General features: G+C 35.7%; 1 protein-coding gene across 50 annotated transcripts in view; it reads right to left on the minus strand.

The window, feature by feature from the left end:
* Rims1 (regulating synaptic membrane exocytosis 1) overlaps positions 1 to 13356 on the minus strand; it is a 479343-nt gene that overhangs the window by 120330 nt on the left and 345657 nt on the right. For 25 of the 50 annotated variants that reach the window (XM_060369758.1, XM_060369788.1, XM_060369787.1 and 22 more), the window contains one exon: positions 4637 to 4720. The exons of the other annotated variants lie outside the window; for them this stretch is intronic. In XM_060369758.1, the coding sequence (XP_060225741.1) occupies positions 4637 to 4720 (84 nt within the window). The remainder of the gene's footprint in view (positions 1 to 4636; positions 4721 to 13356) is intronic. 50 annotated transcript variants of the gene reach the window in all.

A 13356-nucleotide genomic window follows, 5' to 3' on the forward strand; every position in this document is an offset into this window, starting at 1 on the left:
ATTTTAGTGGAATCTGACAGACAAAATTTACACTGAGAAAAAATAAGTCACTATATGATAGTTATGTATAACTTTATAATATAATAATGAAAATATAATGTTTTATATCAATTAGATGTAACAATTTAATTATACTGTGTTCTGTGCTTCAGTAAAACAGAAAATTCTATAAATGAAGTGAACTTCTGCTTTATTCATGCTTTACGCCATTGAATTATTTATTTTATGGCACCAGTCTATGGGACAACATGGCTCAGGCTCAATCTTAGAGTCTTGCAGAACATGAGAATTCAGCTAATGCCCTTTACAACTAGCTAAATTTACAAACAGAAACAATGCTAGACAATTTCATGTGACTTAGATCATGCATCATAGGCTTTAATTAGCTGGTACAACCATCATGTTCTCATGCCATTTCAGCTCTACAACAAGTTCCAGTAATCTTTACCATAGTTTAACTGTTCATTATGTTTCTAGGGACCAAAAGTGCAAATATTTAAAATGCACATTTTCCTACATAATTTATTTACATAATTTGGTCTTATGATTTACACCAACATATAAAATCCTACAACCATATAGCAGAGATTATGTGATTTAAAAGTTGTAAAGTTATATCCAAATGTAAAATGCATGCTTATTTTATTATTGAAATGAAGCAAAAGCTGTAATTAGAAAACTGGGACTATCTGTAATCAAACTTGTTATTTTGAAATCCTATTTAAACAATATTTTTATTCATATTGATTTTAGCATCTGCATTTTTATGAATAATCAAAATGGAAAAAAATTAATATCTATTTTGGGAATACTTCACTTTTCTTTTCAAACTCTAACTCAGGCAATTCCCTGACACTATAGGTAAGCAAATATTTTCTGAGGACATCACAAAACTAGGATATATATTTTTTTCATTAGTACACAATAGAATTGTTACACTTATAATATTATTTAAAATGTTTACTAGAGATTTGACATAATATAGTATGTTTTTGGTTGGGGGGGGGAAATGAAACACAAATCTACCACTGAGTATTTTCATTTTATAGAATAGTGATGGCATAAAAATGGACTCTGTGTGTTCAAGATGGTTATGTTGTCTATGGCTTTCTGTGGTATATGTTGTCTTAAGGTGGAATGCATATCTCTACCATCTCACTTCTTCACAAGTTTAGAAAGAAATAATAAATTCCTGAGAGAGTAACAATGGACTTAAACACCGATGGAACTAAGATCCATTCATCTTCTTGGTGCTGACTTCATGTGTGTGACTGTTGTCAAAGCACAGAGTACTTTAATGTAGGATACATCTTGTTACCTTTTTGATACACACAGCAAAGTAGGTAGAGACTAAATGACAGCACACCTCATGGGTGAATGGTTGTATACTAGCTCTGCCTGTGAACAGCAACTGGTATGTGTTGTGTCAGACAAAATAGCAATAATTTATTGATTTTATAAAAAAAAGTCAATAGAGAAAGATAATTTCAAATCAAAATGAATCAGTTGACATGGTTGGTCAGGTCACCTTGCAGAAATATAAAAGGCGTAGAAAAGGAAGAAAATCTGGTTATTTGTAAAATAAGCAAAAGCTGCCCCAGATGAATCACTCAACCGACAGCACGCCTAATGGGTGTGGCATTTTTTATTAAATTTAAGAAAATTTATCAAACGTTTTCAGTTCATTCAAAGTAGTAGGTATATCAGTGTATTAACATTCCAGTACATATACAGGAACCAGTTACTTTGTATCTTAAAGTTTTCTCCTAAAGACTACTGCGTTTTCTATAGTAAAACTTTTATCATAAAAATTAAAAGATGTGCTAGATAATAATAATATTTGGCATTATCCTACCATAGTAAAAGAGAATCACACTCAGAGTGTGGATAATTTGGGACATTTCAAAAATCTTTTCTGTTTATGAGTTGGTTTTTTTTTCCTGATGTTAAGATGCAAGATCTCAGTTGCACTATGCTTTATAGAACTATATGTTCATAGTTATATGTTCATTTACAAAAATGACTTCATGTATATTAAAATATTGGCGTGGAAAAATGATGGTTAAAGTAGATTTTTAATGAAACTTCTAGAAGATTCTAACAATTTTGAAGTCAGAATATCTAGGGAGGGGCATAGAGGGAGAAGATGGAGGGATGGTGGCACTGGGGGATATGCAGGGGGGCTACAGCCAGGATACAAAGTGAATAAATTGCAATAAATAATAAATGAATTAAAAAAGAAATACCCCTTAAGGATCCAACTTTGTTTTTTTTTTTTTTTAATTTTTGTTTTAAGTATCTTACAAGGTCTAGAAAAGGTTTTAGCTGTAGATAAACATGTTTCCATGTTCGGTGTGAATAAGTACATGGTACCACCTGAAAAGGCACAAAAATGGCTCTTGTTGACACTGCATTAGGTAGATATGGTTCATTAAAAGCATGTCCACACATAGGTGTCTATGCACACGTTTGTGCTATGAGAAATAAAAAGACAAACACCACATGGCACTGGTAAGAAATCTAGTCCTAATTGTATAAGTCATTCCTAAATTTAGAGCATTTTTTGGCTACGGATGTTAAATTCATTTAAGTCCACAGCCACATTAGTCACCTTACTCAAATCTAATGGTATATTCATTTCATTTAGACATCGGCACAAACTTCAAAATGATTAAATTCATGTGAGGTGGTGTGTGCTCAGTAAGCTTGGTGTAAAGGTTGACATGAATGCTTACAAATTTAGCATTAGTTGAGAGTAATCTCTCTCTCAGGCACGTATTATTCTTACAGCTGAATGAAAGTTTATTATAAATTGTTTTTTTCTATTTTACAGAGCAATAAATAAGGACTGAGGTATTTTAAATGCATTTCTTAATGCTAAATCTAGAGACTGTTTATTAATATATCATTACAGTGAAGCAAAACTCAAGTTCAAATTTTGTAAGATACATTTCTGTTGTGGTCATCTATCTCTCGGTTACCTATACAAAATTTAGGGAATCTATATAATTGATTCATATGTTGCTCATTGAAACTAATGAAATCTTGTTCATGCTAAGATCTGAGATGTTATTTTTGTGTATTTTGCTTAATAAATGCCAACTGGAGCGTATTTATATTCATTGTAATTTGTGTAATATTCAATCATTAATTTAGATTGAATCATTGTTCCGTTTTGTCATGCATTCAAAGAGTTTTCTTCAAAATGGAAAAATTTCACCTCCTTCATGGCCAGCACCTTTATCTGTCTTCATCACTGTCCTGACTTCACCCATTACAGTAGAGCACAGAGTGTGGGCACAGGATTTGTTGAATGAGTGAGTAGCAATGCAGATCTATGACTTTCAATTTACTTCTAAACTTATGTTTTATTCTTATTTAAAATGACCTTGCTCACACGTATGTAGACCAGATTTCTTTAACTTTTCTAATTCCCTAAATTCAACCCTAGAAATGTAACAGTAACATAGGAAATAATTTTAAATTCTCAATGTGTAAATTCAAATCATATTAGAGGAAAATCTTTTAAGATTCAACAATAAGAATAAAGTGAAACTTTTATAAAATACCATTTTATATTCTTTTGCATCATTGCTGAAAGATATGAATTTTTCCTAAGCAATTTAGGTATTCTAATTAATAAAGCATGGAGATGTCCTAGAAAGAAACATTACCACTTTAAGAAGGCTGTAATTTCTAAGTCATGTACAAACATAGCTAAAGCAAAAGAATATGTATGCCCATATAACTACCTCTGTTGCCTGTTGCATTTCACAGATTGCATTATTTCATCTATCTAATAAATATGGCAAATGTGTTCACTGAATTTCAGCTAAAGAGAAATGTCACACACACACACACACACACACACACACACACACACACTCCAAACCTTCATTTGTAAAAATACTTAAGATTGAAACTATATGTATGGATATGTATATATTTAAACATCACAAAACAGGAGAATGGAGAAAACTGAGAACAGTAACAATAGAAGGCACATACCGTGACACCTTTACAGACCAACACGGAGTGGGTTCAACACAGAGATGCTTTTTTCCCCTTTTTTTAATGAATGTTCCTTGTTGACTGACCCTAGCTTTTGATAACAATTTAAACACAATTCATAAATACAAGAACCAGAGGTCCTATTTCACACTAAGCTTGAGATACACCCCAAATCTTACAGTTCCTTCTCAATGAGTTTATACTGTAATTAGGCAAAATAACTGAGATTAAATTATCAAACGATGGGACCAAGAGTACGTTCTGTAGTACATTTTTTAATATACTCTAAAACATGCACCTAAAGTTTTCTATTCATCCCTATGCAGACGTAAGTGATCCGTAAAAGTTTCTAAAAATTAAAAATACTGAAAACGAAAACGTATCAACAGAGATCTTTTCACCGGATCCTGACTCGGTATTTTAAATGAGTCATTTCCTATGCCTTTCTCGTTTCCATAAATAATTTGAGGTGCTCTCTCAGGCGTGTGTGCGACCGCTGGAGGGATCCCATGTCTGACTCTGGCTCTTGAATGGAAGCATGTCATCACCAACATCCCCCTCAGTTTCCTTCATTCTGTAGCTATGAGCCTCTAAAGCCACTCATCTGTGAGGACGTGACTAGTACCTGTCATTCTCCGGAGATGCATGCTGGATTTGAATCCTGGGGCTAGCAGGTCGCCTCCTATCTAGGGAGGGGGACCATCTACCCCTGTTCGCCCAGTAAACAAGACAGGAAAAAACAGGACATTTAGTAACTCTTAAAATAAAATAATATACGGAACAGTAGGACTGGAATAATGCCCCCAAAAGTCAAAACGTTCAGTCACTTTTTTTTCTATAATTTAATCTTAGTTAAATTTAGATAAGTTATAATAACTTGAGAATGTCAAATCTGAAACCTTACAAGTGGGTTGAAAATTTATTTGGGAAAAATCAGAATATGTTTAATATTAACATAATATTAATGTCAATAGTTTCATTTTCAGAAATATGCCTATGTATCTACATAGGTAAACAAACATAAATGCAAACATGGTTAAGTTTAGAAAGGTGCATATATTTAAGGACAACACTGATGTTTGAGTGAGTTGAATGAGTCACCCATGCTAAACTGACATCAGCCCTTGGGTTTACTAGTGTCAAGATGGAATATGTAATTTTAATTCAAAGGAACAAGTTATATATAAAATAGAGTAAATGCCGCTCAGTGTAAAAACAATGACATGTAAAATAATCCATAAGAAGGCTACCAATAGTATCTTAACACGTTTTCTTGCAGAAAACTACAGGGCCAATTACAGACATATTAAAGTGGGAATTAAAGATAAAAGAAACTGGAAAATTCTGCTAATCTGTACTTCTAAATGCATCATTGAACACTTGCCTTTTATTTCAGGATGTATAATAATATTTTTCTGAGTAATACTTGAACAAAAGCTTCTTTATTATTAAACCACTTCAAGATTCAGGTTCTGTATAGCCACAATCATTTTGTAAATCTAGCTGAATAATTAAAGGAAATAAAGCAGCTGAACAGGTCAGGCTTAGGCATTTCACACAGTAAGTCTGATCTCTACATTACAACCAAATACTGGCTTTTTCCTCTGCTACAGAAATAATTTGAAAGATTTTGTAAGTATGGAGCATGCACAAAGGGAGCAGTTTACTTATTTTTTTAAATCCCCATTCTTGACACTAACTTGCCTTTTTTTTTTTTTTTTTTTTTGTTTGTTTATCTGTTGATTTGAACTCAACAAGCAGAGCTGACAGTACGTGATAGGGATATCTGAGGTCTGCAGACTCTGGAGACAGAAAGCCTCCTACAAGCCCTTCTTGCATCAGACTAGGACAGAAACAAATAACAGGATGTGAATTGTAGAAAAACCTACGTGTCATTTACTCTTCGATTTGGAAGGTGATCATTGTATTTATAATACACTGAGCTAATTCTAATTTACATAATCATTTTCTTGTTTAAGGAACTAGTCAATTCAATCCGAATTTATGTGTTAAAACCTGTTAAACCATTCAAAAAATTTGGTCAATTCCAGAATGTCCCTAGTTTCTTTTTATCCAGTTTCTTTGATATATTAATTTACACTAGAATACTGGAATTGGGTTTATAGAAAAGTCGACTTGCACACATTCATTTTTGCTTTCAGTGACATAGAAACTGTTTGTGTCCAGTGTATATAACTTTTAAAGCAAGACCAGCTTCAAACCATCCCTTGCTGTTTGGAATTTCCAAGTATGGAAATTTCCCCTTTCAGAGGTATAAGGGCTATGTTATAAATACCAAGTATCCCTAGTAGAGTGATGGTTAGAGAGCTTTCACTTATTCTAGCTTCTTTGGCTAGCAGGGGAAGGTTTGGAATTTAGTTCAGTTTTATAAAAAGAAAATCATGCCATACATTATCAACATATTCATATCTTAAGCTCTAAAGCATAATTCCTTGTTCAATTCGTTCTAATGTTGTTCAGCCACCACGTGAAAGCAGCATCACATTGAGGTAGAAAGAAAGTTGTAGGGTCATAACTAATTTGCCATCCTTATATAAACCTTTACGATACATATGAAATATATAAAATAATAAAATCACATATGTTTACTGAGTGATAGCTGTATAAACTCAAGTGCTATTGTGGGTTTAAAAAGTCTATAAGAGCCTTCCAAAGATACAGCATGGAATTAATCCGCATTATAAGATCTTGGACCTGTGGCCAAGGGCACGCACATTCCAGGTCTGGATCTTTCTTCAGCTATTTTATGTTGATCCAGTTTCTTCAACTGTACAATAAACCTACAAATTAGTATGCATTTCAAGGAATATATAAAAAAAAACATGAAGTTCTTGGTCTATAAAGCCTGACACTCTGTGAGCCGACTAATCATGCGAGCTACCAAACAACAGGATTATGTATACTCCAATACTATATTACCTAGAATAAGACAGAAGACGCGTCCAAGTGTTGAAGCAGCCAACACACTGTGCTCTGTGCGTGTAGGCAAGACTATCAGCAAAGCTGGTCAGTGTGTTTTTCAAAAGCTCCTTTCAACTTACTGGTTTGTTCCTTGCATCAACTAAAGTAAGAAAACTGAAACAGACCTATCGCTATGGTATTTTTATATATACATATTTGTAAGAAAGCACCTAATGTTATTTGGAAACATAAAAGGAGAGTTAATAGTTTCTTCCAATGTAACCATTTTAACTCCGTAAGAATAATGAACTTGCTTCTGGAGGGCAGAATTCCAGTCCTTGTGTTTATTTAAACATAAATGTAAAGGAGGAAAGTGAAGGAAAATAACATAACCATGACACATGCAGTGAAAAGCTGTGATGGCAAAAGATACACTTAGAACGAGCAGCTGTGGATGCAAGCTTTCAAGAAGCAACTTTAAACAAGTACTTCACATAACACATATAATTCACAATTCTCAAAGTCCTTCTGAATATGCTGATATGTAGAATCATCATGAAAATTCTCTCCCCCCTGATTGTTGTGAATATGGTAAGAGCAGTCTCAATTTATACCCATATTTTAACCCCCAAATAAATATTATGTTTCAATGTCACATATTTGAAACTTTTAATTATACTAGCACATTTAAATCGTTTCTAAATGTGCACCTCTTTGTCTCCCTACCATTGCAGAAAAAAAAAAAATTAAGATCCCTTTCAACTTCTTTCTCCTATTCTAGTGTATCAAGAAATATATTTCAACTTCTAGTTTCAAATCATGAGCTACTGTGGCTAACAGTTTTAGATTGCAAATGTCAAATTGAAGTGAACAAACCTCTTCATGATTTCCTTTTCAGAACAGCTTGCTTAGATTAGCTTTGTAATTTGGAAAATATAGTACATTTTATAAGTATTCTAAACAAATCAAGGTGGGAGCATCTATTTGTTAAAAAATATTTTGCCTAACTGTTGCAGATACAAAAGGCCAGGGTTCCTGTTTTCTAATAGTGTGTAATAGCCCTCCAGAGATAAAACATAGAATTAATTAGCAGTATGAGATCTTGGACTTTTTGGTTATGTGTACCCAAGTTCCACGTATGGGTCCTTCTCCACTTTTTTATTTATCTAGGAGTCATTAAGTAAAAATGATTCTAGGCTTAATGACCAGGTTACAAACAATCAGTATATTATGCATGAATGAAGTAATGGAAGTATGAAGGAATTCCTTAGTGAGATACAAAAGAATTAGGCTTAAAGGATATAAAAGAATTCTATTCACTTATTTACAAGAATTAAATTATTGTTAGGCATGGCTTCTTTTCTGTAGCAGTAATATAGAGTAAATGTGTGTGTAATATAGAGTAAATGGCTTAAAGTGTAACTAGCAAACAAACTTGAATGTATACATAACTTCCATGAATGCATATCTCTAAGTAGAACATGACAAAATATACTAATTATCGATAAGAAAAAAAAAATATATATATATATATTGACTCTGTTGGTCTCCTTGTGGAGCTCCTGTCTGCTCCAGGTCTTTCTATCTCCCCCTTCCCCTTCTTTCATAAGATTCCCTGTACTCTGCCAAAGTTTAGCTATGAGTCTCAGCATCTGCTTTGATACCCTGATCAGTATAGTCTTTCAGAGGCCCTCTGTGGTAGGCTCATGTCCTGTTCCCTCTTTTCTCCTGCTTCCAGTGTCTATCCCATTTGCCTTTCTGAATGGGAGTTGATCATCTTACTCAGGGTCCTCCTTCTTGGTTAGCTTCTTTAGGAGTACAGATTTTAGTACTCCTAGATTTTAGTTGATTCTATGTTATATGTCTAATATCCATTTATAAGTGAGTAGATACCATGTGCGCCTTTCTGCTTCTGGTTTACCTCATGCAGGATGATCTTTCCTAGATCCCACCATTTCTTGATTTCTTTGTTTTTAATAGCTAAATAGTATTTCATTGTGTAAATGTGCCACAATTTCAGTATCCATTCCTCAGCTGAGGGATATCTGTGTTGTTACCAGATCATGGCTATTATAAATAAAGCTGCTACAAATATGGTTGGGGAAATGTCCTCTTTGCAGAAATTGATATTACAACTAAGAACCAAGCATGGAGAAGACCTAGAACCCCTGCTCAGATGTAGCACATGGCAGTTCAATCTCCAAGTAGGTTCCCTAGTAAGAGGAGCAGGGGCTCTCTCTGATATGAACTCAGTGGCCAGCTCTTTTATTACTTTCCTATGGGAGGTGCAGCCAGGCCACAGAGGAGGACAATGCAGCCAGTCTGATAAGGCCTGATTAACTAGGGTCAGCTGGAAGAGGAGGAGGACCTCCCCTATCCGTGGACTAGGGAAGGGGCATAGGGGTAGAAAAGGGAGGGCAGATGGGACTGGGAGGAGACTAGGGAGTGAATAAATACTAATAAATAATAAATAACAAAGTGGATATAGAGATGCAAATCATTTACCCTATAAATAATACAAGTCAAAAACTTTCCTGAGATATTAAAAAAGAAACCACAGCCAAATGAATTAACTGATTATTCAAGTTTGTATTTTCATTATTTATAACCTTCCAAAACTATTTTTCCTAGCCTTGGTTTACATGGATTCATTTCTCTCGTTAATGCATATATTTCACTACAGGCTAAGTTTCACGAATGCTGCTTGACTTTTTTAGTAGGAATGCCCTGTGCCTTGGCACTCATTCAAATAACAACTCCCTTCCTTCCAAGTTAAAGAATCTAGAGACTGCTGACATTTCTAAATTCTTTCTTAACTCAACCTTCACAGTTGCCATGAGGTAAGGGACCTCATCTTGTAACAGGAGCTTCCTGTGCCTGGGTGGGATGGTGAATCACTAACATCCTCACTGCACTTATGGCCACAGTTTAGATTGCCCATGTTTCTACCTCCTTGTATCTAACATACAACTGGACACACATTTAGGAAGAGAAGAATAGAGAGTGTTGGGAGAGGAGGATGGTGGGTAGGACTGAGAAGACAGGGAGGGAGGGGGCTACAACTGGGATGTAAACTGAATAAATAGATTAACTGATTCAATCATATTTCCTTGTTCAGGTGCCGTGGTGCACATCTGTAATCCCAGCAGTCAGGGAGGCAGAGGCAGGCTGATCCCTGTGAGTTTGAGACCAGCCTGCTCTACAAAGCAAGTCCAGATAGCCAGGGCTACAGAGAGAAACCCTGTCTTAAAAAAGAAAAAAAAAATTGCCTCAAAATAAACACGAATTAAAGAGGATTATGCTATCAGCAGAAATGAAAAATACAAATATAGCATATGTTCTCTGACTCCATAGGTTTTATGACACATAGAAGCACATAGTTCTAGATAAAGATAGTAGTGGCTTAACTGAAATATGACGTGAAATATAATTTTTTTGTGGGTTTTTGTTGTTGTTGGGTTCACTTATTTCTCCCTTTCTTACTTACTTTCTCACTCCTGTCCTTCACTTCTTTTGAGATAGTGTCCTACTAGTAGCCCTGGCTGGCCTAGAACTTACTTAGTAGACTAGGCTGATCTCAAATTCACAGAGATTTGCCTGCCTCTGCTTCCCAAGTGCTGTGATTAAGGGGTGTGCCACCATCTCTGGCCACACTTAGTTTTTCAAGAAAAATTTAAAAAACGTGTGTTCAGAAAACAGTAAGCATCTATGACCTGCAAGAGAAAGGACTTAGCAGTGGGTGTTTATTGAAGAAGTCTCAGCAAAATTTGACTGAAACTTCCAAAGAATCAAATAAATCTTAAGTTGATAGCAAAGCCAAAAATGTCTTAATCTTAGTTGAATATTTGCAAGCTAAGACAAAAATTTGGATTACCTCTAAACCATATAAAGAGCCAATGGAGATGGGAAGGACTGAGAACTGAACTGAAGAAGGAATTCAGTTCTGGTGAAGAGTTGACATTAGTGAAATCAACATTTATGGGCGAACTGAATAAGGAACTGGAGAAGTGTTTACAAATCCTGTAGTAATTATAAATCCTGGTTTGCTGTTCTTTTCTGGCTTGTTTTGAGAGGGAGAGTCCCATTCTCTATGTCAAACTGGCCTTAAACTGGCTATGTATCCTAGGCAGGCTGGCTTCAAATTCACTACCAACAGCTCCATCCCATCAGGTTCCGGAATGGCAAGCCTGGGCCGCTTTACTAGCTAGTTGTCTATCACAACCATCAAATGTAAAGAATGCTTATGAAGAGGAGCTGTGTAGTGCGGAGGGCTCAAAGATGAGATAATGAAGGTTGGACTTAATGATGAAATAATGAATGTTTTTAATATACCGAGTGCCTAGACATCATTTAGAAATTTGGGTTTAGTTCTTAGGAGACACAGGGGGTTGCGTCTTCGAAAGCAGCAGAGTGGAGTCTTTTAAATGAATATAATTTAAGGGAAAGCATGAGTAGGTTAAAAAAAAAGGCAGAAACATGGTGTCGATTTTCCCTGATGAAAAGGAAGACGCCTTCAGAAGGGACTGTGTCTAACAGCCATTTAAAGGGAGCTAGTTGGGAGGCTCCTCAAGTGACTGGGGAGCATGTGGTGAAATAAGGTTGAACAGTGAAAGAGCCAACATGATCCATGAAGGAATTCCGGCACAGCAATTAGGTGGGGGGTGTGGGTGGACATGCTTAAAAACCGCAGGCAGCCAGGAGAGAATACATTCATGAGCCTGCACTCCTTCAGTCTCTCCTCCGAGCACCAAAGTCTCTGAGTATTTAAGACCTTTTTTTTTCCTAAAGAAACCCCAGAAAAGAAAAAGTTAAGAGCCATCAGGGTAACTCCCTCTCAACTGGGGAAGCAAGAGTGTTATTTGACAGACAAATATCTCTTATAAACAACCCCCAGATTGTGTTAGTAAGGGTTAGCAGGAATAATTCACTAACTATGGCCATCTTGCAGCATTTTTTAAAAACTTTATTTCTGGAATCAACACTATGGAAAAGCGAAGAATCTTCTAACCTATCCAAACAACATTTCTATATACAGGACTCAAAGGATTCAAAATGTCTGTGGGCATGAGCTGAAATACCCAAGAGAGAGAAAGCACACTGCTTATCATGCAAAAGGCTAGGAAGGACTGCTGTGAGATATGGGTTGTGTTTTGACAACTGCACCTTTGTATTAACATCACTTAAAGTCTTTAACTTTACAACAGTATCCGGGAATGGTATGGAAAGAATAGTACTATCTTAAGAAAATGAAACTGAATTTTAAGAATGTGTTTGGCCCGTGGTAGCTCAGTAACCAATTGGCTTCCCATAGTAAGGGGAACAAGGACTATTTCTAACAGGAACTCAATGGCAGGCTCTTTGACCTCCCTACCCCCCAAGGGAGGAGCAGCCCTGCTAGGCCACAGAGGAGGACTTTGCAGCCAGTCCTGAAGATACCTGATAAAACAGGATCAGATGAATGGGGTGGAGGTCCCCCCAATCAGTGGACTTGGAAAGGGGCAGGGTGGAGATGAGGGAGGGAGGGTCGTATTGGGAGGGAATGAGGGAGCGGGATAGAGCTGGGATACAGAGTTAATAAAATGTAACTGATAAGAAAAAAAATAAAATTATAAAAAAAACTACAAAAAATCATGTAACATAAAAAAAGAATGTGTTTGGCAATTCATCATACACATAAGTGTGTGTGTGTGTGTGTGTGTGTATGCATGTGTGTGTATGTGTGTGTGTATGTACTGGAAATTACTATAGTAAGCTGGTGATCGACACAAGAAGACACAGAAGGCTTCTAAGGTTTCCTTGTCCTATGCTCTGCACATCCCACAAAACTGCTTTTAAAACTGCTGCACCTCTTTCAAAATGTTTCATAGACTTATACACAAAAGGATCCTGTCTTTAAAATATACACCTACAACTTATAGCATTTATGACTTCCTTGACCAAGAAAAAAAAAAAGATTTTACTTTCTCAGGAAACAAATGGCCTCACTAAGCTGAGAACCACTGGTGATGCTATGCTTTCCCCATGTTTTAATGGAAATCTTTTTATTCTACCTATGGGAGGATAGGTTTGCAACCTCCTTTTGTCTTATAATAAAAGTGAATACTGCACTGGGACTTCACAATCACCAGTGCAATAATTATGGCTAGCCTTTTTGTATACAGGCTGACCTTTAATGGTAATATCTGAGAGATTTAAATTGATGAACGCACAGGATGGTGACCGCTGTGGCTTCGGTGTCACGAGGGTCACAGGAGTGAGACTTGTGCTTTTCAAGAAAGCAGTTAGAAGAATGTGACAAGTCAAATCATTATAAACAAAATGTTTGTCATTATAAACAAAATGTTCAAGATTTACCATGCCGACAGGAATACACACCATCTTCCTTATAGCTGTTACTGACATGCAAGAATGATATATAATGCG

Source organism: Meriones unguiculatus, chromosome 16 (assembly GCF_030254825.1).
Source record: "Meriones unguiculatus strain TT.TT164.6M chromosome 16, Bangor_MerUng_6.1, whole genome shotgun sequence".
Lineage (NCBI taxonomy): Eukaryota > Metazoa > Chordata > Mammalia > Rodentia > Muridae > Meriones > Meriones unguiculatus.